The sequence below is a fragment of the Seriola dumerili genome, unplaced genomic scaffold (genome assembly GCF_002260705.1).
Source record: "Seriola dumerili isolate Sdu_G_001 unplaced genomic scaffold, Sdu_1.0 BDQW01000047.1, whole genome shotgun sequence".
Taxonomy (NCBI): domain Eukaryota; kingdom Metazoa; phylum Chordata; class Actinopteri; order Carangiformes; family Carangidae; genus Seriola; species Seriola dumerili.
The window spans coordinates 1,041,856-1,067,481 of NW_019174302.1; the positions used below are offsets into that span (position 1 = coordinate 1,041,856).

The window sequence follows — 25,626 nt, forward strand, 5'->3', positions numbered from 1 at the left end:
TACCACGATCCCATTTACATGATATTTATATTGGCTCATGACATGTTTACTATCATGATATGAAAAGCTAAATCCGTCCGTCTGTCCCTTTCTCGTGAACATGATATCTCAGTAACGACATGAGGGAACGTCTTCAAAATGTGCACAAACGTTCACTCGGACTTGAGGATGAATTGATTGGAATTTGGTGGCCAAAGGTCAAAGGTTAAAGGTCACCGTGACCTCACTAAACACGTTTTGGGCCGTGATGCAAGAATTCGCAAACTAATTGTAACGCAATTTAACACAAACGTCTAACAGGATAAGATAGTGAAGTGATGGCATTTTATATCCAAAAGGTCAAAGGTCAACTTCACTGTGACGTCGTAATGTTCCTCAAGATTTGATTCAGTTTTTAATGCAGTTTCACCACGTGAGAAAAGACAAGGCGACATTTACATTATCTACATTCTGTGGTAACATTTTCAAACCTGTTGAAGCTGCGAGAAAATAAGAAAATAATATCAAAATCAATGATCTACGAAACACATAATATCATATCATAATACAGCTCAGTGTTGTCCTGGGAGAGCAGAAGGAGTTCAGATAAGAAATCCCCACCGCGGCCCCTCGGTACAAACAGTGTATGATCGTATCTGCGTCTCCTCCTCCTGATAAAGTCTTACATGAATAAAATGAACTTAAACTGCAGCTTGACGTTTTCTCTTCACCTCTCCTTTAAATAACAATCCTATTATATTCTCAGTATCTAATGTGTCCGAACAGCTGGGCTGATTATTTCTCCTCCCAGTTGTAAACTCAATAAGATGCATTTTAATTGATACACAGTTTTATTATTATCTGTGCTATGGCCACTTTACTGTTCTTGTAGCCTCCCCTGGACCCTCACACACACACACACACACACACACAAACACAGAGAGAGTCACTTAATAGCATGTGATTGCATCCTGCATCTAGAGAGGCCGATTGAACAGCTGTCAGAAAGACAGATGAGTGTTTGAGCAGGTTCGTTTTAATGAAAGCAGTGAAACAGGAACACAGTGCGTCTGGATGAGTTCTTGTCAATGGGTCTTTATGTTCGTGTGTGTGTGTGTGTGTGTGTGTGTGTGTGTGTGTTGTCACTCAGTTAAAGCGTCTAACCAGCTCCCTGTTCTGTCACGTTCTTTTTGCGCGCACACAGAGTAGTTTCGTCACAGAAGCTCGGGGTCGAACCCAGACAGACGGGGCGGTGTCTCTACCTGAGCTGGGGAGTCTGTTTCTCGTGTGCTGGGAGCTATAAAGACAGTCGAGTGTGTGTGTGTGTGTGTGTGTGTGTGTGTGTGTGTGCTGTTGACAAACGATTATTGAACTTCTCCTCCACAGGTGCACAGCCGAAGGCGACTCGAACACAGCCATCAACAGAAATCCATATCTCCCGCCGTGTGTTTGCTTTGCTGCGGTACATGTGTTTGTTTGTGGCGTGTGCGAGCGTTTCCCAGACAGCATGCCTCCAAACAAAGACAGCCGCCCGCAGAGAGCTGATATTTACCCAACAGGGGCGAACGCAAAGAAAGGCAGTACCTTTACAATATAATCCAGTCCAGGACAACTACGTGCTAAAAGTGTTTTATATGACTGTAAACTGATTATCTCTGTTGGTCAGACCAAACGAGAGTCTCTGATTCAGGGTTGTACTCATTAGTTGCTCCATTTTTAATTGTTCATTATCAGTTATTGTGCCAGTTATTTTGTTGATCAGTCATTCTGGCTGTAAAATGTCAGAATATATTGAAATTTGTCGTACGCCTCCACTAACCAGCCAAGTGTCAGGAAACATGGTCACAATCTCCCTTTCCTGAGTTACAGCGTTGAATAATGACCAGAGGTGTTTCTGAGGAACATTATGATGTCACAGTGAAGTTGACCTTTGACCTTTTGGATATAAAACATCATCCTTTCATCATATTATCCTGTTACACGTCATAATTAACATATGAATTCTTGAGTTACGTACGAAAATGTGTTTTGTGAGGTCACAGTGACCTTGACCTTTGACCTTTGACCACCAAATTCTAATCAGTTCATCCTTGAGTCAAAATGAATGTTTGCGCCAAAATTTGTTCCCTCAAGGCGTCACTGAGATATCGTGTTCGCGAGAATGAGACGTTCCAGAAGAAACAATCAATCGATTATCAAAATAGTCTCTGATTTATTTTCTGTTGATCGACTAATCAATTAATTTAGAGGAATAGTTTGACATGTTGGGAAAAACGTTCAGTTGAGAAAACTAATCCCATTCTCATGTCTGTTTGTTTAATATGAGGTTAGCCTAGCTTGCCTTAGCTTAGCTTAGCTTAGCATAAAGACTGGAAACAGGGGGAAACAGCTAGCCTGGTTCTGTCCAAAGGGAACAGAATCCACATTAACTGAAAGTACAAACGTATGAGCATCACTTAAAGTACCAAAAGGAAAAGGACTCATTATACAGAGTGGTCCACTTCAGAATAATTTATATTATATTATTGGATTATACTGTAATTATTCATGTTTTAATGTTGCAGCTGGGACAGGTACTTACTGCTGCTCAGTGCCTTTGAATCCTCTCTCTCTCTCTCTCTCTCTCTCTCTCTGTCCTTGTGTTCCTCCTCACCTCTGCATCACATCTGTATCTGCACCGACACAGACTTCAGCTCTCTCAGAGTCGGACCAACATTAAGCAAGTTAACTCAGGTCTGTGGTTTCCTCCTGACACAGCAGGAGAACTCATTTCTTCCTTTATCCCATAGCGAAGGTGAAAAACACACTTTTCTTCTTTATTTTTTTTTGGGGTGATTGAGCGTCGCTGCTCCCAGACCTCCTGCACCTCCCCTGACCGGTTTATCAAGCGCAGCAGCTCACAGAGGAAAGCTGTGCCACCTCTAATCTCTCTCTGTCTCTATTCATCTCTCTGCTTCTATTCTCATGCATTAGATCTGGAGATTTACCTTTTCCTTCCTGCACCTTTTCATTCTCAAGGTTTCACCCACACCTCCACAACAGTGTGATGTCAGCTGGATATTATTGTGCTTTGATTTCCTTCCTGTGCAGATTGACAAGGGTCTTTTTCATATATGCATATATATATATATATATATGTATATATATGAAGACAGACATAAACAATACACACACAGTGTCTACTGGCTGAGAGTCCCAGACACAACATGATTGGAATATCTGTGTGTTTTCTCGTGGAGGGGAAACATTGTGTCCTTGAGGGAAATCAAACACTTGTCTGGCCGGTTGACTGTACACACACAGAGGCCTCGCCGTCATTTATTAAATCTCCCTCTCCTGCCCAGAAGTCCGCCGCGGAGATGTGTCAACTGGACTTTATGTGTTTACACTCATCACTTTGCTGGGAATTGGGATTACAGTGCATGTGCGCCGTCTTAAAGCCCGATCACACACGAGACAGAAATGAAAAAGTCCAGCGCGTCCTGATGTTAATCACAAGTGGTAAATTCCACTAAAGGTCAGCCGGGCTGTTTCCAGTGACCGTTATTAGCTCTCATTAAGGCTCTGGTTTAAAGGAACATGATGTTTCCTGTCCAGAGGCTGCGTTTTTCTTCACTAAGGCTGCGACTATCGATTATTTATAGATTCATCTGCAGAGAAGTTTCTTGATTATTTTGTCTACAAAATGTCAGAAAATAAGAGGAAATGCCCGTGAGAGTTTCACACAGCCCAAAGAAATGGATTCAAGCAGTTTGTGTTATTTAAACAGCAGCCCCCCAAAACCAAAAGATAAGCAGTTTATTTATGTAAATTATTCGGGTAAATTGAGATAGAAAAGCAGCAAATCTTCACAACTGAGAAACCGACACCAGAGAGAGTTGAAAAATGACAAAGAATTAAAAAACCATCAGAATAGCAGATTATTTTCTGTCAATAAACTAATCAATGAATCGACTAACTGTTGCAGCTCTGGGCTCCATGTTGTGCAGCAAAGTGTCGTGTGTTCATGTCAGAATCTCAGTGCAAATGTTCAGATCTTCTCCAGTAAAACATCCCAGGGACCGTTTGGGTTTTTTGGTATCAGTCTCATCTAGCGTGCAGCACACGCTACGCTAAACATGGATGTAAACAGCAGGATTCAGACGATTCAACAATCAGCTTCGCAGACGTTTCGTGAGGATGGAAATGCATTCAGCACATGAGTTCATGCGATGCATGTTTGTACGTTAAATACTGGTTGTAATCGTAACTTTTGTTTGTTTGCAAGAAAAAAGCTCCACGGGGATTTGAAAGGCTGAGGACGGTTTATTAAGTGTCATTCATTCATTTTTATTCACGTTTTCAGTTTGCACATAAAATAAGAATCAAAAGAAACTCGGAAGAGACGAAGTGATCGCTAACGATGAATCATGTGACTTTAACGTCATTGAAACATCCGATCTGTGTGGAGCGACGATGAGGAGGCTGGAGCCTTCATCACACGAACACGATACAAACAGAGACGTCCGTCACGTTTTCCACACGCTGCATGTCGTGTGTGTCGCTCCTCTGTAATAGATCAGAGTCAGACGCAGCAGAATACTTATTCATGTCCAATTTATTTTCAAAAGAAAATGATTTAATTAGTTTTTCTTTTCATTATTATTGTTGTTATTATCGTCTTTGTTTGTCGAGGTCTGAAAATTGAAGGCTGACTCTTATGTTTCAGTTTAACAACACGCTGAATCCAAGAGAGAGAGAGAGCGAGAGAGAGAGAGAGAGAGAGAGAGTGCATTGTGGGATATAAATGAGTGAAGAACATGCTGATCACCGCTCTTTAATAATTCACACCTCCTTCTCTTCCTCTCTCTCACGTTCTTTAAACTTGCAAACATTTCATTATCGTCCCTGGATGATTCTTTTTTTTCTCTCTGTCCCCTCGCTGTTTGCTTTGAAAGGTCAAATTCATATTTTAACTTTAGAGTTTGCGTGTGTGCGTGCGTGAGTGTGTGTGTGTGTGTGTGTGAGTCATGAGTGTGACTGCTGTTTGGGTTGAGACAGGCTCTGGCTCAGTCGTCACTGTGATTGCATCAAGCAGATCGTTCTTGCAGTGAGAGTCTGAACCTCAGGACGGGCTGTATTGATGATGACATCACGCCGCGCTCGCAGATACAGTCAGCTGTGTTCTGCAGATTAGAGTCATTATCATCGGGGGCCATGTTTTCCTGCAGAGGAAACTGCAGTGTGTATGCAGACTGTCGTGTTGTTTCAGACTGACCTCCTCGCCAACACAGAGTGACTGAATGTTTCTGGAACAAGCTCAGACGCTGCGGCCTGGAGCGGCTCGTTGGAGGAGGCCGTTCTTTCACGTTTCCAACCTTTTACTAGAAACTTTACAGTCAATTAATAAACAATAAATAAAATGCAGAATTCTGCTGCACCAGTGAATTCTGGGGAAGACGGAGCTGAAACGCCGCAGGGGAAATGTGCAGTAGATGCCAGAGTGACTTTACTTGGATGCTGTTCAGTAAGTGATGGTGTTAAACTGAAGCGTCGTCCTCCTACAACAGATCTGTGTCAGGATAAACATGCTTATGTGTCGGCCGGAGGACCACTGTCGTTACATCACCACATACATTATGAAAAACTCTTTATCCATCCAATGAAATACATTTATTAGATTCCAGATAACTGTTAATAATTAATATAACTGAACGATTAATAGATTATCAGTGATATTTTCGTTACTGGTGAGTTATTTTTAGTAATTTTTCAACCAAAAATGCTGAAAATGTTCATGTTCTAGCTCGTCACATGAGGATGTAACACTGATAAACTCAGTATCTTTGGGTTCTGGGCTGTTGATCGAACACAACAAGCTTTATTTAACAGGCATTTTCACTATTTTCTAACACTTTATAGACGATCTACTCGTGAAGAAAATACTCATTAGTTGCAGCGATACACTGAAGTTTGTTTTAAATACGACCTGTGGGAATTTACCGGTGGTTTAGGTGATAACAGCCGACAGTGACACAGTGATGAACGGCCGACCGTGTCGCTCTCACCTTCATTTTTTCTGCTTAATTTGAAACAAACGGTTCCTCGGGAATATTTCCCATGACTCCTCTGACGGAGAGCGCTGATCAATACCAATAACCTTAAGATTAGTTAGCAAATGAGTGGGCAGGTTTCCAATTACTGAGGCCAAGCAGCAACTATTCCTCGTTTCTCTCGCTCTCTAATCAGAGCAGCGGACGAGAGTGTGTACGAGGGGGAACTGACACGATCTGTATGTTTTGGTGTGTGTGTGTGTGTGTGTGTGTGTGTGTGTGTGTGTGTGTGTGTGTGTGTGTGTGTGTGTGTGTGTGTGTGGGGGTGTGAGTTCACGCCCCCCGTTGTCATGCACATCGTGATTTGCATGGTATTATACGAGAAGAAGGCCAGTAATTAACAGGAAAAGTGGGTGCTCGAAATCATCAGACAGCTCAGAGTGCAATAAAAGTGTCTTGTGTGTGTGTGTGTGTGTGTGTGTGTGTGTGTGTGTGTGTGTGTGTGTGTGTGTGTGTGTGAAACAGACTCATGATGGAGCTGTGAGGACCTGATGCAGAGCAGGTGTGGTGCAGGCAGAGGGTGAGACTCTCACTGCGGGGTCTAATAGGATGTGAAAGATTAGCTTTCACCCCTGTAGCCTCCAATATGTGCGTGTCGTCCAAGGGTGTGATTTCCATTAGGGACGGGATGAAGCCATGTCCCCTCACTTTTTCTTTTCCTCTCTGAAAACCGTCGGTTCACTGTCCGGCTGCTAAAACCAAAACAAGGGAAGCTCTAATCGCTGATATGATTGTCGGGGTCAGGGTGGATTTTTAACCTGCAGCTCCCCGCGGCTTCACGGAGCTTCAGCTCGCTGTTTATCTGTTTATTGTTGTGGTTCACCGCTCTCACAGTGCTGTCCACTTCCTGCTGACCAGCGGACAGCAGTCAGAGAGCAGCAGGTCAACACAGCGGAGCGTTTAGCAGCTGGAGAGCCAGATACGTCAGTGTTGTGCTCACACTTTGTTTCGCTGCCCCCTAGAGTCGAGCAGCTGTTTCTGATGTTCAGGTGTATTCCAGGACCCGATGACATCACTGTTGGGGTGTGGTTTAGAGCACGTTTCAGACCACACCCATCAGTGAAGCGCTGCTGCTCGGCCAGGTGTCGAGTTTCTCTTTAAACTGCTTGTTGCTGGTGTTAGCCTCCTAGCCACGCTAGCTCCTGCAGTTTACGTTTACAGCACTACATGTGTGGAAAAACTAAAACTCTACAAAAAAACATCCAGGTGACACCCACCACAACTCAGGGACTCAGCAGCAGCAGAGTGACAGAAAATCTGGTGACAACAAAACTAGTTTCAGCTGCTCTGTAAAACAGAGGCATGTAGTGGTTTTGTTGTTTTCTATTCCACACTATAAAAGATCTTGAAGCAACAACAGTGGAAAAGCTTACACAGTAGTTCTGGTCAGTGTCTTTCCTCTAGTCTGTGAGAGAACGTTAAAAGCTGCGCCACTCGAGACTTTTACATGACGAATGTTGAAAATTACGGCGTGTAACGTGAACTCTGTCGACAAAATCCACAAAGACTTGTCGCCCCGGCTCTGCAGCTCTGCGCAGCGCCTCTCGCCTCACAGTTGTGGTTTTACGGCCCACAACTTTACTGTTTTGTTTCAGTCTTCCAGCTGTCAGCAGCCGTGTCACCGGCAGCAGGCAGCTGTTTCCAGCAAACATAAAAACACGTCTGATAAAGCCGCCGCACACTACCTGCTCAGCTCCAAAACCACACGCCGTCTGAGACTGACTGAACATACAGGAGCATTTAGCAGCTACTGACAGTGACGACTCCAGAGTCTGCCGGGGCCCCGGACGGAGAAATTGCCAGGGGGCCCCTCCAGTCAGCTTTCATCACCATTATGTCATAAATAATCTGACATCTGTGGAAAATGTGCAAAATCTAAACGTTTTGTTTTATTCCAAACGTTCACGCTATAAGAATTTCAAAAATATAGATATAAAGAACATGAAAAACCGTGTAATTTTCCAAATATAGATTATAAAGCAAAATGAAAACCTAAACAAATAACTAAACACTGGCACATTGTAAATAACCCACATTATAAGACCAGGGCTCATCGACACATGAAGGTGTGAGCAACTTAGCAATGTAATATTACAGTGTTAGATTTAGATGCATGTGAGGAAGTAGTTAATTATATAGATAGTGACGGTCAGTTCTGTTTAATTCTCTTTATATTAAAAAATATATGTGTAAATTTTATGTATGTATTCACAATTTCAGTTCCATCAACTTTTTTTAGTAAAGATGTAAAAACTTTATTTGTTTTTAAGTGTAAGGTCATTAGTTCTAACGAGGGTTATAATTGCTGCATAAATAATGCAGCAATTTACATTTAACACATGTGTGTGTCCATCTTGTTAACCCTTTCCTCGCCTGTTGTTAACCCGTGTGTGACGTGTGTGTGATTCCAGGCGGCGTCCGACGCCCTCAGCAGTCTGGGCCACGTGTACACAGCCATCGGCGACTACCCCAACGCGCTGGCCAGCCACAAACAGTGTGTGCTGTTGGCGAGACAAACCCAGTGCCAGCTCTCTGAGGCCCGGCAGCTCGGCAACATGGGCGCCGTCTACACGGCGCTGGGAGACTTCACCAACGCCGTTCAGTGTCACGAACAGCACCTGGATATCGCAAAGGTAGAAAAGACGTTGTTTTACTTTTGTTCAGACCAAAACTAACAATGAACATCTCCACTGTGTGTGTAACCTGCCTCCTCTCAGCCACAGAGCGCCTTTGTTTCCAGAAACCATTAAAACACATCAGTGACTCTCACTGTTGCTCTGGGTGACACGTTCCTTCATCCCCATGAACACACACACACACACACACACACACACTATAATTTATTTTGACTCAGTCCCACACACACCGTCCTGCTGCTGCAAATGCTCACTAAAGCACCACATTTGGATTAATCCGCCGCTGGAAATAGTCCCCAACAAATGCTCCCTTTCCTCCAGTCTGAGTCATGTTTGATAAAAACTACAGTGACCAGCTGTTTTAGGAAATTATTATAGACTATTATAAAAATTAAAACTATTTTTATGAGCTATTTATAATTTTGGATTAATAAAAGTTCATACTACTACTGAATAGAGGCTAAATATCCTCTTCTATGAAGGGTCTTGAATAATATAATAGTCTTCCTCCCCTTGCACCTTTATCATAATTCATGAAATGATCCCAGACCTGGTTGAATTCTCCTCTGTGATAATTTAATCACGCGATCATCAGCTGAAAGAAGAAGAAGAAGAAGAAGGTGTTGTCAGTCATCATCTTCACCCAGTCAGTGATAATAAAATAAAAAGTGGGGAGGGATATTTCCAGCTGCAGAGATGAAGCCTGAAGATGTTCCTGGTGGTGACTCTGATCCGTCTCCCGGTCGACAACAAGTCGGGGAGATTCTGGGAAAGATTTTTTCGAGCCATCCGCCCAGTTTTCCAGTAACCTCTCTCCAGAAAGGAGAAGGAAAAAAAAGGCACCTGCCTCTACATTACATTTCCAACATTTTTATGGCGTCTTACTGCTGTGAAATGGCTCCTGTGAATGATCTCATAATGTGTAAATGTGCTTCCACTTCCCTCGCTGTTACAATTTAGGTCTTTGCCCCAAATAAATTTTCATACCTCCCACACCGAGCACCGTAGGCCGTTTTTAAGATTTACGTCTTCGGCGGGAACCTGTGGGCTGCCTGTGTCACCAGCCTCATGCTTTAGTTTATCACCTTAATATCCCAACCTATAGAAAGGAATATAATCCTCCACCTGAGGGGAAGCACATTAAAAGGGACTTCGACAGATAGTTCCACAGTAGTTTTGACGTTATAACATCACAGTGTCTCACGGCGTCAGAAAGGTCTGCTTTCTTCCTTCATGTTGTTGGGGATTGATTGATCCTTTCAGTGTGAAACGTTGCTCCACAAACACGCTAAAAAAATGAAAGACATCACCCAGGTAGAGTGAGTATAAAGCCATCAGCTGCGGTACATCCGGTAATTGAATTCTGGATTATTATGGAGAGGGATGTGCAAATTGTATTTCAGGACTATTATGAATTCAAACAGGAGGGCTGCTTCTTCTTCTTCTTCTTCTTCTTCTTCTTCTTCTTCTTCTTCTTCTTCTTCTTCTTCTTCTTCCCCGCAGCAGCAGTTTCATCTCGGGATGTTTCAGTCTGGAGCTGTTGTGTGTGTGTGTGTGTGTGTGTGTGTGTGTTTTAGCACATCTGTCACTTGATGAATGGAGCCTTTTATAACCAAGTTATTGCACATTTCCCAAACAATATAAAGTGCGTTGAAGACACTGAGCCTGTAAATATTTGGGGCATCACACTGGAGCTCTTCATGCAAATGTAACACGAACAAACACAGTAATCTGTGCTCGTTCAGCTCTTTATATTTGCTTTTTGGATGAAGTGCAATATTGCAGGCTGGCCAGCGTCGCTGCAGCCAGCATCATCTCTTTGTGTTTCCTCTCTTCACATATAAATTGACCATCTGTTGACAATTAAATTTGTACCAGAAAAAGTAAAAATCCCTCCGACTATTGAACGCTTGTAAAGTCATTTTTTGTTTTGACAGTTTAGGTCACTTCAGCTGGAAGTGTTGCCATCTGTTGGATATGTGTTGGCTCCATCTCCATCTTTCTAAATAGAAAATCTGTTCCCTCTCTCATTTTGAGTGACACAGATATTTCCGCTGCAAACGGTGGTCGAGTCCTTTTTTTTTTTGATTTATCGGAGGTCATTTTGTACCTGCTGCCACGATGCAGGTGATTTTCTGAGTAACCGGTGTCTTTGGCAGACTTTGGAGAACCGGCGTGAGGAAGCGCGGGCGTACAGCAACCTGGGCAGCGCCTACCACTCTCAACGGGACTTTGACAAGGCCATTTCGTACCATACAAGAGTGCTGGAGCTGGCGCAGGAGCAGGCCGACAGAGCCATCGAGATGAGGGCATATGCCGGGCTGGGGCACGCCGCCCGGTGCATGCAGGTTGGTATAAAACCATTTGAAGGAGGCTGATTAACTGTAATTGTTGATAATGTGATGAACAAACATATTAAATAAATGGCGATCGCCTCTGTGATCCTCAGGACCTGGACAGGGCGCTTCAGTACCACCAGCACCAGCTAGAACTTGCCAAGGAGCTGCAGGACAGAGCCGCACAGGGCCGAGCCTCTTCCAACCTGGGTAGGTTTAACCGAGGGTCATACAGGGGTCAGTTGGATGGAGGTCGTGCGGATCTGTGTGTGTGTCTGTGTTCTTGTGTTCCTATCTCTGCGAGGACCAGCGTGAGTTTTAAACCGTGTGAGCGACGACATTTTGACCTCATGACATTTGATGTTTGTTTGGACTTGGTTCTTTCCACTTATTTAACTGCACTTGGATTATTTGTTATTTTACATTTGATTAGAAGTGGCACAGCCAGTGAGCTAACTGCTAATACGCTATGCAGCCAGGAGCACGTTAGCATGCTAGTCCCCCGCAGACTCTCTCTACGTTTCCAGAGAGACAGATCTACTCCTGTCTCATTACTGCAAAGGGGAGACGTGAGTGGGCGGGGACGATCAGGTGATTGAGGAGTAGGAGACAGGTGAGCAGGTGGATCTGGGACATGGAGGAAAGTCTGAGGACAGGTGGACAGTGGCGGAAACAGGGTCTCAAACTAGAATCCATCCATTTATTTTTTTTCCAGCTGCGGCAGCAGGAGAAGCAGAAACTAGATTGTGTGACATGTTAAACAACCACGACACTTGTACCTGATCCAAGTTAACAAACCTGGAAGTGGAGGCAGGAAGCTGCACGTCAGAGAGACGGGGGTGGTTTTATAAACAGGTGGCAGAGTCTGGGACCTGGTTCTTGCACCTCTTAGTTGTTTGCCTCTCCTGGGTTTTTAAAGAAGAATAAGGAGAAAAAGTCCTAATAAGATGAAGGCGGCGGGAGAGCGTGGCATCGTAGCTATAATCAAGCTGCACTGTCACCCCAGAGGATGCACAGACGACAACAAATAGGAGCGTGGCAGATTGCTTCTTCTCTGCATTGTGGAGGAGAGAGACAAAGAAGAGGATCTGTGCATCTGCCGAATAAAAGAAGAAAGGATTTGAGAGTCTGCGGCACGCTGGCTTTAAATTACTGGTTCATATTCAGTTCAAGCCACGATCTGCCGCTGACAGTGTACTGTATTGTTTGAAAGGTTCAATAATAATGCAATGAGTGACAACCGAGATAACCACAAATACAGACACTATAATAAAAACGAGACGCCACAAAACCACCTGTGAGTGCACAGAAAGTTTCTCAGTCACTATCTATAAACTTTTTTTTTTTGCAGGAAAGGAAAGTGACGGGGAAAAGAGTGATTTAAAAACGTCCATATACAAGTTGACACTTTGCAAAATCAGACTTTGGTCAAACAGCTCCTCCATCACCTTCAGGTTCAGTTTGATTTAGTCTCTAAAATCTGTCCGAGCAGCTAAAAACCAGATGGGAGAAGAGCGGAAAAGATGAACATGCTGATATATTTCATTTCCACCTCTTCAGTTATTCAGTTATTCAGTTATTCAGAGTCACTGCTTTGCTTTAGAAAGTGGAAGTTCGGGTTCTGGGTTTGGTTTGTGGAGCTGCAGAGAGGGAAACTGCAGACACACCGACACGCCGTCTGCATGTCGGTAAAAAAACGAATCCTTGTTTTTATTCAAAGTGAAGAGCCGGAGGCGCCAGAAAACAACATCGATCAAAGATGAGGTAAAGATACGTCATTATTTATCATGAGGTACGAGCGCTCTATCAAACACGGTGTTTACAGGTCTTGAAAAGTATTAAAAACTGATTCAGTTTTCTCAACAAAAAAAGCCTGGGAAGTTATTAAAAAGTTTCAGTTTAATTCTAAAAAGTCACTGCTGTAGTTTTCATATACAGAATATGTTTGTTCTAAAATGTTTCAGGAAATATTATACACCTGTTTTTAGAATTAGATTAAAATAATGAATCATTTTTAATTTGTTAATCCATCCGTCCCTTTAATGCAGATCCAGATGACACTAATTTAATTGATCGTATCATCAGGAATTATTGTGGGAAGTGTTAAAAAATATAATTTACTGATAAATAATTCCAGGCCGTGTCGTAGCTACTGTCATACTTCAGACAGTTTAACTTCCTTCTTCGTCTTAACTTTTAACTGGAAACTAAACATTTTATTATGGGAGGCAACAATAACCAGTTTCATCACACTGGTAAATGTTAATAAAATGCAAGGAAACGTTATTCAGCTGTTTTTATTCTGAGACGCTCTGACTTCATCTGTCTCCTCCTCCTACAAACCTCAGCACTGAGACGCCTCTTATTGTGCTCTGCGTGAATTTCAATGTGTGTGTGTGTGTGTGTGTGTGTGTGTGTGTGGGTGTGTGTGTGTGTGTGTGTGTGTGTGTGTGTGTGTGTGTGTGTGTGTGTGTGTGAGAGTGAGAGAGAGTGATGCAATTTCAGATAACAGACAAACACTCTCATAGTTTTTCACACCCAAAACCCAAAACCATTAACTACAGTGGTGCAGAAGTCCTCGTTCGATCTGATGCAGGGCTCCGGCTCCGGCTCCGGCCCCAGCTCCGGCTCTGGCTCCGGCTCCGGCTCCGGCTCTGGCTCCGGCTCCGGCTCCGGCTCCGGCTCTGGCTCCGGCTCTGGCCTGCACCGTCACGTGAGCCGCTCCCTCGTTAACCATTGACCCGCTCTGTCACTGCTGTCGCCACCGAGACTCGATAGGCTGACTGGAGCAGTCGTCCCGGGCCTGACCGACTCGACCTGCATCGATCCACAGCACTGAGCGCTCAGACAGAGGACTCTCTCTCTCTGTGTGTGTGTGTGTGTGTGTGTGTGTGTGTGTGTGTGTGTGTGTGTGTGTGTGCCACCTCTACACGTACATGCTAAACAACTTTGGCAGCTCATGAACCAAACCTGCTCCTGCTCCTCCGTCACCTCACCTGCCTTCTGAGGTCCTATCACGTGACCGCGGCAGGCGCCTTATCTGGCCAATCAGCGCTCATGTTTTATTAAGGTTCCTCGGTCTGGTTCTGGTTTCTGCGGCCTCAGTGATATCCGAGACCCAGTGAACCCGACTCGGCCCGCTGAGCCGACACCGGTAACGTGAGCCACCTCCGTCGGTCTGAACACTTCCTGTTTGAGTACGGCGTGCAGATGGACACGGAGCCACTTTCAATACAACCCGGGTCACGCGCCAAAGACTCGTATTATTTGCCGCCTGAACCGAGTGAAAGGGAAACGCTCTCACCGGCTCGCGGCTCTGAGGTGCGACTAATAGGCCGGAGAAGAAGTCGCTGACTCTCCTGACAGACGAGCCGCAGTCTGAGGCTCAGATCAATGATTTAGATCATCATTTATGGATGATTACGTTTCTCTGAATGCTGACTTGACAACCCTTCACTCTCCTCCCTTTCCTCCTCTGCCTTCTCCTCTCCTCTCCTCTCCTCTCTTATCTTCTTTCCTCCTCTTCGTTACTTCCTTGATTCCTCCTCCCTCCTCTCACTTTACGTCCTTCTTTCACCTGTTTCCTCATATTCTCTTTCCTCCTCTTATTCCCTCCTTTCCTCCTCTCCTTTCTGTTTTTTTTCCCTCTCCTCCACCTGCTCTCCTCTTCTTTATTCACTTGTTTCTCTCCTCTCCTGTTTCCTCCTCTTCTCTCCTTCCTTGCTTAATCCTTCTCATTTCATCCACTCCTCCTTTCCTTTTCCTCCTTTTCATCCTCTCCTCTCTTCTTTCCTCCTCCTCCTCTTTCCTCTTCATTTCCTTGTTTCCTCCTCTCCTTTTTTTGTAATCCCCTCTCCTCTCCCTCCCCCTTCTTCTTTCCCTGGTTTCCTTGTATTCTCTTTCCTCCCCCCATTTCCTCCCTTTTTCACATTTCCTCCTCTCCCGCTTCCTCTCCTATTTCCTCTCCTGTTTCCTCTCCTCTCCTCCTCTCTCCTCCTCCTCATCTAGGATGTGGTGTCGTGTTGCCCGGTGCAGCTCCTCAGTGATTTGTGTTGGCACCATTTAAATCTTAACGACCACAGTAAGAAAATGATGATGTCACAGCAGCTCCGTGATTCTTCTTCTTCACCTTGTATTTAGCGACTTTCATCTCAGTTGGACTTTAGTCTTTTTCTCGTTTTACAGTCGTTTTCAAATCGGTGCTTGAATTCAGTCGTGGCCACTTAAAGCAACAACGGTGAACAGTGAGATTTCAGCTCTGTGGACGTTTCAGAGAGTAAAGCTCCGTCACACGCTGCTTCCTCTGTTAACGTTCAAACATCGTGTCATTATCAGGAGAAAACTGTTTTTTTTTTTTCTTCTTCTTCTTTGTACAACTTATTATGTGATGCGATGTTCAGTGTTAGCTAATATGATGCAAGTGTTACCATCTCTGGAAGCTAGGCAGATATTTAGAATACCCAGTTCTCCTGCTTTTCATTTTTCATTAATTTCTTCTTCTTCATTTTTTATTTTTTTTGTGCGGGCGGATGGAACAAAGGCAGAGAGAGAGAAAGAGAGAGAGTGAGAGTTTCCCAGTGTTCAGCTCGTGTTTGCAGAGCTCGCTGCCTTCAGGGAACCTCTGGAGATCAGAGCCCCCTTGAAATACAACAGCAAAGTCTGGATCAACAGGTGGAGCGGTCTGTTACGCGCCCATCCGCCTGTGATGTGCTCAGCTTCACACGTTCCCCATCAGTGACGTGATGTCGGAGTAATTCCAGTCTTTAAAAATCACTGAGGGTTCGTTCAGGTTCAAGTTATCGGGTGTTTAAAAGTAGCAGGAAGTGAACACAACACCTGATATGTCACCTGAAAAAAGTTGCTGTTGCAAATGTGTTAGCAACATTTTGTTAGCAACGGTATATTGATACATCCAGCAAATGCTAGAGCGACGTTAGCATTCATATCAGACTCATCACTCCCACGTTCTCGGACCTTCACCAACTATCTGGAGCCTGTTGCTGATGAGAGTCTGGACCAAAACACTGAGCTGAAAGATGCTAAAACGCTCCACGGAGATGCAGAGTCGGGTGGTTTTTCACATCACATGAAGTCGTTTAACACGTTAGTAATATAAAGATATTTATACATGTAGCTTGAGATAAGGAAAGACAACAGAACGGGACCAGGAGAAGTTAGCCACGCCCGATTCAGTCGACAGAGCCTTTTCCAGACCACCGTGGAGAAAGCAGAGAGGAGATCACCTCTCTCCTCCTCCTCCTCCTCCTCCTTTAAGCTCTCCGTGCTGGTTCAGCCGAATACGCTGTCATCAGATCTCGGCTAATTTTCCACACCTCTAATCCTTTACAGCTCTGCTCCCTTCACACTGCGTCCCCCTCCATGTCGGGGAATCCCACTGTCCGGCAGAACATCTACAGATACAGTATGTGGCAACCTTACACCTCAGAGGAGCGCGCTATCGGCCCTGCAGGAGATTCTCTATGTGTGTGTGTGTGTGTGTGTGTGTGTGTGTGTGTGTGTGTGTGTGTTCATGCTCACACCTGTGTTAGCAGAGTTTAGGAGGAGGGGTGAAACCGTAACCAGCTATTCCAGCCAACTCTGCAGGCTTCTCTGTAATCCTCTTAGCGCGAGACCCTGATGAACGAGGTCCCCCTCTCCTTATCGCCGACGGCCTCTTCCTCCTCTTCCTCCTCCTCCTCCTCTTCCCTCGCGTCGCTCTGCTTCTTACATGCTCCTGCAGACGGGGCTGATGGGAGTCCACAAACACAGTGTGTCGGGTGTCATGGCGTTTTTTTTTTCCTCTGAAGACACAGCTCAGTGTTTTATACATGCACCATACACACACACACATACACACACACACACACACACACACACACACACACACACACTAAAAAAGAATAAAGACAGACAGAATAAAATATGCATCATTATTCTTTTAGGTTGTTAGACAGTTTCACAGAGCGTGAATGACTTCTTTTTTCTTTTTTTTTGTGCAGTTCGTATCCATCTGTTACAGGCCAATTAAAGATGCAATTATAAACGTAATTTTAATTCATTGCTTTTGTCCCCAGTTTTTCTTCTTCTGTTGTTCAGGCGGCCTTTGTTGTTTTACATTCAACATCTGTGGCTTAAAGTTTTTTTTTATTATTGTTTGTGCTTTTATTGTGAAGAGCTCTGTAAATGCTTCAGTTTGAGGGCTATAAACCAAATCATTGTTCGACCATCTGAGCGACGATGATGATGATATCACAGGCCCTGATGCTTTATAGATGCATTTCAGATGAAATATTGAATTTTTACAAGTATGGATGCAATAAATGGTCATAGCTTGTGAAGCATTCTGGGAAGTTCTGCTATTTATATCGTTGTCTAAGGGCAAGTGGGGCAGATAGAGGCATTCATAGATCCTGAATAGCAATACGTCAATATATTGGTAAGTGTGTGTGGAAACCAGACAATTTCACAATGACTGAGTTTTATTTAGTCTTTATGATTCTGACACAATGTGTGTGAGTTTTAACCTTGAAGCTCCACAGACGTTTATGCATCTGACTGGAGACTTAAAGGAGAAAACGTGACGTTATTCCGTCTTTTTCTTTTTTGTCTTTTTTTTTACATTTAATTCCATAAAAACACCCAAACCTCAAATGTCTTCATCAGTTTCTCGTCAATCCGTTCAGGGACTCGGCAAGTTCGCCGGTTTCAACTGAAGACATAAATGTTTAAAGAAAAAAAAAGTTTCATTCTTTAAAAGAAAGTTCAGGAATCTCCCGAAACAGCTGGGAGCTGTCGTTCTTAAATATCAGTCAAACTATAAGGAGTGTGTGTGTGTGTGTGTGTGCAGTGTGTGTTTTTAATAGTTTAACAGAAGCTTCACTGTCAGGCGTCACGCAGCAGGACACACAGTGTAAATTAAAAACAAAAATTAAAAGGTTTTTATTTGCCTCAAAAGAGAAAATACAAGTTACTGTCCCTGGAAAGACAAAAGCAACCTGACTGAATGTCTCAACATCATTTGCGGTTCAACCCCCCCCAAAATGATAATAATAAAGACAACAGAACTCAATTACTGACGATACAACATGAACTAAATGTGCGTGGTTCGTTTCATGAGCACGTCCGACGAATATAAATCATAAAATACAAAATACGAATGTGTTGCTGTTTAATTATGTAGATTATGTGTGAGGCAGCGTGTGTGTCTGCAGCTTCAGATACTCGGACGATACTCAGCTCGTTGTTCGTCCACAAAGAGGGAAAGTAAAGAATATCATCAGCAGCTTTATCCGCTGGAAACGAGCCACGGCTTTTTTGGAAGAAGGACTCACAGTTTACAGTCGGTGAATCAGAGCGCGCTCCGCTCCCTCTCTCCACACAGTTTGACATGAAAGCCACATGTAACCTCTTCCATCTGGTGTCTCGACACCCCCCGTATCTCTGTTTCCCCTCTCGTAACCCCTCTCTCATCTGTCCTCTGTCTTTTACTGCAGGAATAAAGACACAGGAACAGTGTTTGATAGAGATATATATATATATATATATATATATAATCTGAAGATGTCACAGAAGAATGATTACACTGCATTTACAGCATTTTGTTGCAGCATTTAGAAAATACGTGTTTGAATTTAAAGTATTTATAGTATATGTAAGTAAGATACAAAGGTATTAGCATTAAGATATACTGAAATCTATTCAAAGTAAAAGTACTCATTGTGCAGAGATGATGTGTATTGTAATGTGGGTTATAATTATTTGATGCATTAATGTTCTACATCAATTTAATTATAATATTGTCCCCAAAGGAGTGAGATTCAAAACACACTGAGAGGAAATCAAACTGTTCCGGTTTGATATTCGTACCATTAATTTGAACTGTACATGTGTAACCCAGTCGTGTTAATCTGGTTACGTTTGCTCTGATTTGGACCTTGATTAGACGGAGGTAACCCAGTTAAGGTGTTTACATGAGAGTGGCAATCATCGTTACAGTTACCGGCCTGCAGGTAAACACAATCACAATAACAGGGAAGATGAAGGTCAGAGTCAAACTCACCTGCAAAATCAAACACACACACAGGTTCAAGATGAAACCGCTCGATACGAGAAGAAGTATTTAGATCCTTATCTCAAGTAAAAGCAACAACACCACACTTTACAAATACTCCATTACAAGTCAAAGCCTTTATATATGTTCTACCTACGGATTCACCCATAAGCCTCAGTATAACACTGTAGCTGACACGCTGAGACTTTTACGACTGAAAAACAGACAGAAATGATTATTAATGGGATGGAGATGTTTTCAGTGTGTGGAGTAAAGTCTGAATGTTGTGCTCAGACGTGAGAGGAGTAAAAGTAAATGCTGAAGTAAAGTACAAGTTCCTGAAAATTGTGTTTTAAGTGCAGCACTTGTGTGAAAGTGTTTCCACCGCTGCTCATCAACAGTTTGTATTTCCCAGGATTCATCTCATCCTGCAGCTGCTGCCTCTCTCTCTCTCTCTCTCTCTCTCTGTCTCTCTCTCCCTCTCCCTCTCTCTCCCTCTCTCCCTCTCTCTCTCCCTCTTTCTCTCTCTCTCTCTCTCTCTCTCTCTCTCTCTCTCTCTCTCTCCCCTCCAGCTTGTGTCTACTTTGGCTCTAAAAGTTGTGTTGTTGACGGCGGTGGAGACACATCATCCCACAGAGAGCAGCTCAGGCCACTGGGACCCAGGTTTTCTTTCCCCCGGACAGAGAGTCAGAGTGTGTGTGACTCCTCTCTGGATCTGTGTGTGTGTGTGTGTGTGTGTGTGTGTGTGTGAGAGAGAGAGAGCTGCTAAAGTTCGGAGACCCAGAGCCGCAGATCTGTTGAATTTTCTGCTGTAGCTTTTTAATTATTTACTGCTCTGCTCTCAAATCTCTCCCGGGGTTCTGAAAACCATGTGTGCATTTATATTCACACACGCAAACACATATATGTGTTTTCTTCTGAATCATTCTGGAGAGTTTACCACGTGCATCACTCTGCCGACCTGCCCTCATGTGCCGTGTTTTGACTCTTTACAGAGTTTTGACTCTGTAAAGACGAGACTGAGATTTCACCTGGTAAAATCCTGTCAATCAACTGTGCACTCGATTTACCTCAAATGACATGAGACTTTATTGGACTAGAGAACTGTTCTGCTGAAAGGCTCAAGGTTTGACCTGGACCTCAAATGACTCAAGACGAGATCTGACTTGTTTCAGGTGATCAGGGTCGTCTCAGGTGACTCGAAACTGAAAAACTGCTCTGCTAAACAATCAGACCTCAAAGAAAGGAAGTAGCTTCTTCGTTTCTAAAGGTTTGTCTTCCCTCCTCTCGCTCTGCATCTCAGGCATCATCCACCAGATGAAGGGCGAGTATGAGACGGCGCTGAAGCTCCACAAAGCCCACCTGTCCTTCGCCCAGGAGCTGGGTGACTACGCCGCCCAGGGGAGGGCCTACGGCAACATGGGCAACGCCTATCACGCGCTCGGCATCTACGACCAAGCCGTCCGGTACCACCGGCAAGAGCTGCAGATCTCACTGGAGGTGAAATATACCGCTCAGTCTTCACACGACGCATTCACACACTCGCAGGAAACAGACTCGTCAAAGGTCTCTGTGTTTCAGGTGAATGACCGTCCGTCGCAGGCCTCCACGCACGGTAACCTGGCGGTGGCGTACCAGGCGCTGGGCGCTCACGACCGAGCTCTCCAGCACTACCTTCACCACCTGACCATCGCACGAGAGCTCCGAGACACTCAGAGCGAGGCGAGAGCTTTAGGTAAGTCGGACAAGAGAGAGACGCTTTGAGGACAGAGGCGCAGGAATGTTGCTTGATTTAAAAAAAAAATTAAATGTTCTCTTTCTATTTTTTTTCTACTTTTCCAGCAAACTTGGGAAACTTCCACAGCTGGAGAGGCGAGTACGCCCAGGCCCTGCCGTACTACCAGCAGTACCTGGCTCTGGCCCCGGGCCTGCAGGACCTGGAGGGAGAGGGGAAAGTTTGCCACAACCTCGGCTACGCTCACTACTGCCTCGGACAGTACAGAGACGCCGTCAGGTCTGAGAAACTCACCCGTTTTCCTTGTTAGAAAGCAGATAAACCTCAGTGATCACCAGAGAGTGAGTCATTACAAACTTGTTTCTTCCATTTCATAGGTATTATGAGCAGGACCTGGCCTTGGCTAAGGACCTCCAAGACAAACTCGCCCAGGCGAAAGCGTACTGTAACCTGGGTCTGGCCCACAAAGCGCTGGGGGAGTACAACAAAGCAGAGGAGTGTCAGAGATACCTGCTCTCTCTAGCTCAAGCCTTGGACAACACTCAGGTCACCTGCCGACGTTGGCTGTGCAATAATCTGTGAGAACTCGTCCTTCACGCAGGAAGTGGTTGTTAATCAGTGTCGCTGTGGTTATATTTGTATCAGCAGGCCGTCTTCAGGGCCTTTGGGAACCTGGGCGACGTGTGCGTGTGTCGGGGTGACCTCCCCGGAGCCGTGAGGTTCTACCAGCAGCAGTTAACCCTGGCGCAGAAAGTCGGTGATCGGAAGATGGAGGCCGACGCCTACTCGGCGCTTGGATCAGTTCACAGGTAAAACACGAAGGTTTTCCGCCGTGTGATTTGCTCTGATTTCCTCGGTTCTGTTTCCCTCACCCCTCTCCCCCTCTCCTCCCACGTTCAGGCTGCTCCGCCAGCTGGACACAGCGCTGTCCTTCCACAGCCAGGAACTGACCCTCCGAAAGGATCTAGGTGATCAGCAGGGGGAGTGCCGCGCCCTCGGCCACCTGGCAGCAGTGCACATGGCCCTGGGAGACTACGCTACAACCTTCCAGTGTTATGAGGCCCAGCTCGGCCTGGCTCAGGGGCTCAGGGACGCCCGTCTGGAGGCCCAGGTCCACGGCAACATGGGCATCACCAAAATGAACATGGGGGTGTTTGAGGAAGCGATCGGCTATTTTGAGCAGCAGCTGGCGATGCTGCAGCAGCTGAGCGGGACGGAGAGCATGCTGGACAGAGGCAGGGCCTACGGGAACCTGGCAGACTGCTACGACACTCTGGGAGACTACGAGGAGGCGATTCAGTACTGCGAGAAATACCTGACGGTGGCTCAGAGTCTCAACCACGTCCAGGACCAGGAGAAAGCCTACAGAGGACTGGGCAATGCACACAGGTTGGCAAACTCACTTCTTCACTTTCCTGCCACGAGTCAGATGAGGAGATCGGCACGGCTCTCATTTCTGTCCGTTCAAATGAAACGGGATCCAAGCCAGAGTAAAAACTAAAGTTCAAACACGGTTCAGTTTGTGGTTTTAAAAGGAGTTTCTCAACTTTAGCCTAATTTAACTCCAGTGGCTCGAAGTTGAAGAAATTTAACATGACAACTGTGTGATTAAACTTCTAGTGAAAATGGATAAAAGGCTTTAGCTAGTCTTCACTTTGATGGCAGTTCGGTCGGTTCACAGCAGCAGCAGCGGGGTCACTCAAGTCCCCTGGTCCCCCCCCCCTCCCCTTCAGTCCCACCCTCCATCATCAAGTCACGCCTCCTCATTTACATGAAACTTAAAAAGCCAAAATCAAAATGTTAAATGACAAATGGAAAAGAGCAAATGCAAAATTTTTATTTCTTCTTAATTGCACTTTTCAGTTGAAGCTTTTTACTTGTTTGATAGACACGATGCAATTTAACATAGTGACAATAAAAAGCATGAAACTGATGTGTTGCACACACAGTTGTTGTTTTTCTTAGTTGTGCTTTTCTTGCACAGTGTAATTAAAATAGTCAGTTTCATATCTGTAGTATAATGTGGTTTTATGACAATGAAAAGTAAAATATTGAAATACATGGATTGTGATGTTCAGTCTCAGATGAGACAACAGCAAAAACAAACATATAAATTTACATTTAGGCTTTTTCAAGTTTCCATGACACAACTTCAGTTTGTCATTTCAGCGTCCAGTTTCCATTTCCTGGTTTCATTCATCAAAACATTCAGTGACGATTATCCTGAATACCAAGTCATAATTATTTCATTTTAATTTTAATCCCATGTAAAATTATTCTCCAGAGGCTAGCTGTTTCCTGCCGTTTCCAGTCTTTATGCTAAGCTAAGCTAATCGGCTGCTGGCTCAAACTTCTCACCTGACGAGAGTGTAGTTTGTGTTTTCAGTTTCTTTCTGACGGTCTCGTCTCAGAGTCAGAAAACTGTATTTTATAATAGTTGAACTAGTTGAGTTTGATTTCCTTTAAAATTGTCTCATGTGAACAGATTTGTAATTTCTTCTGCAGCATGCAGCCACTCAGCGCCACTGCTCCAGACTCTGCGATTACATTTGTGTTAATATTTATGTCATGTATACATACATTTATGTTCTGCGCTTTCCCATTAGTTTGGCTGTGCCCTTCAGGCAGCGCAGCATTCATGCATGACTCTCAAATGAGTTTCCCCCCCCCCCGCTTCAAGCAATTCACTTTCCACATTTTAAATTAGAGTCATGACAATAATGAAAACAATCATAATTCACTAAGTGTAATAATAGTAACAAGCAGCTGTGGTGAAAGGAAGAGGGTTGGTGCTCTCGCTGCTTTTCAGAGAGATCCGTCCTTTTTCATATGAAACTATACAACTAATGTTCACTGGCAGGAACAAGGCTTAATGATGGGTTTCCTTTATCCATCTGTTGTAGTCTGTGTCTGCTCTCTGGAGTGTGAATGAGATGATAATGAGGAGAGAAGAGTCACTGATTCATCACAATGAACGCAGCCTTTGTAGATGTTTGATGTTTGTTTTCTTTGCTTTTTTCTCTGGCAGGATACAGAACCGTTTCAGAAATGTCCTGTTTTTAAGAACCAGGAAGCTTTGTTGATTGCTTTCTTAATTTGCCTGAAGTCTCTCTCTGAAAACAGAAAAACCAAATGCAAAGAAACCGATGATTTGAGTGTCTGTGTTTTCTCTCCTCTGTCTCTGACCTCTCCCTCTTCAGGTCTATGGGGAGTCTCCAGCAGGCGCTGGTGTGCTTTGAGAAGCGGCTGGTGGTGGCCCATGAGCTGGGTGGGGAAGGAGGGGGTAAGGCTCAGGCGTATGGGGAGCTGGGCACCTTGCACAGCCAGCTGGGCAACTACGAGCAGGCCCTCTCCTGCCTGGAGCACCAGCTTAACATCGCACGCACAGCAGGGGTAAGAGGTTCTCGTTTCAGCTGTCTTTCCTCCTTGTGCCCTGTTGAATACGATAAATCTTCCTCCTTTATGAAAAGTATATTATGCACACAAATATACCGTAAATCCTGCTTTGCCTGTCAGGATAAATCCCTGGAAGCAGAGGCGAGCGATGCTCTCGGAGGCGTTTATCAGCTGATGGCAGACAACGAGACGGCGCTACAGGTCTGTGCAGATTCATAAAACATCATGACTCAGTATTTCCTCTCCATCATTTAAATGCACAGCTCCGTGTTTTTTGTGAAATACGCTTATTCGCTCCCACGCTGAGAGTTAGACGAGAAGACGGACACCACCTTCAAGTCTGTCATTTAAATATAAAGCTTAAAGCTCAGAGGGCGGAGCCGGGGGTGACGTCACACCTGAGTTAACCGCGTTCCCGCACAACAAGTTGGAAGCTTGTTGTTGTTCACAAACGCCAGTTCATAACATTGTGGTATTCTGCACATGCACACGGTGCTGCAACACGTCCACACATAGAAGAGGGACGCTTGTGTTTGTGTGACTGATTTAATGAGACAAGTGCTAATAAACAGTTTGATCCTGCAGCTTTTCACCTCTGTTGTTGCACAGAGCAGCCATCTTGGATTCCAGACTTTCCGAGTTAGAAATAGAAATAGGAATAGAAAACCTTTGTCTTACTCCTTGGTGGTGTATTAAATAAATAAAAAAAAAAATCCAACTTCAGGGCGTGTTCCAGTTGAAATTTCCGACTGGAAACTTCCACGTTCAGATAAATAAATAAACTAAACTAAGCTAAAGTTCAAGTGTCTGGCTCCATTCAACCTGCAGAGACTCCAGGCAGGAAGTGACTGCGCTCTGCCAAGAAACAGTCCAGCAGTTTGGACAGAGCCGGGCTAGCTAAGCTAACTCTCTCCTGCTCTAGCTTCATATTTCACATACTCTGATTGTCTCATCTAACTCTTTGCAAGAAAAGTAAATAAGAGCATTTCCCTGAATGTCGGTCGAGCCCGTTAAGTGTTGAAGCTGTGCTGTTACAGTGGCACCAGAGGGCGTTGGATATAGCAGAGCAGACCCGCTGTGTGAGGAGCCAGGGCCGAGCCTACGGAAACTTGGGCCTGACCTACGAAGCTCTGGGAAACTACGAGCGGGCCGTGGTCTTCCAGGAGCAGCACCTGAGCGTGGCGGCACAGACCAACGATCTGACAGCTAAAACTCTGGCCTACGGGAGCCTGGGAAGGACACACCACGCGCTGCAGAACTACGCGCAGGCCGTGATGTACCTGCAGGAAGGTGAGGAAGGTTTTTTTTTGAATTCATCATCTCCGCTGTGTTCTGTGTTTCTGACGTGTATCAACAAACTCTCAAAGTGTAAAAAGTGAGTCTCAGTTTCACCTTCCCCTGC

General features: G+C 44.7%; 1 protein-coding gene across 1 annotated transcript in view; it reads left to right on the top strand.

Moving 5' to 3' along the window:
• LOC111217852 (tetratricopeptide repeat protein 28-like) overlaps window positions 1-25,626 on the top strand; it is a 115,358-nt gene that overhangs the window by 75,757 nt on the left and 13,975 nt on the right. Inside the window, exons 6-17 of the mRNA XM_022739851.1 lie at window positions 8,483-8,704; window positions 10,867-11,055; window positions 11,157-11,253; window positions 20,397-20,593; window positions 20,675-20,828; window positions 20,936-21,107; window positions 21,206-21,374; window positions 21,477-21,637; window positions 21,729-22,217; window positions 24,029-24,221; window positions 24,345-24,425; window positions 25,262-25,514. Of these exons, the coding sequence (XP_022595572.1) occupies window positions 8,483-8,704; window positions 10,867-11,055; window positions 11,157-11,253; window positions 20,397-20,593; window positions 20,675-20,828; window positions 20,936-21,107; window positions 21,206-21,374; window positions 21,477-21,637; window positions 21,729-22,217; window positions 24,029-24,221; window positions 24,345-24,425; window positions 25,262-25,514 (2,377 nt within the window). The remainder of the gene's footprint in view (window positions 1-8,482; window positions 8,705-10,866; window positions 11,056-11,156; window positions 11,254-20,396; window positions 20,594-20,674; window positions 20,829-20,935; window positions 21,108-21,205; window positions 21,375-21,476; window positions 21,638-21,728; window positions 22,218-24,028; window positions 24,222-24,344; window positions 24,426-25,261; window positions 25,515-25,626) is intronic.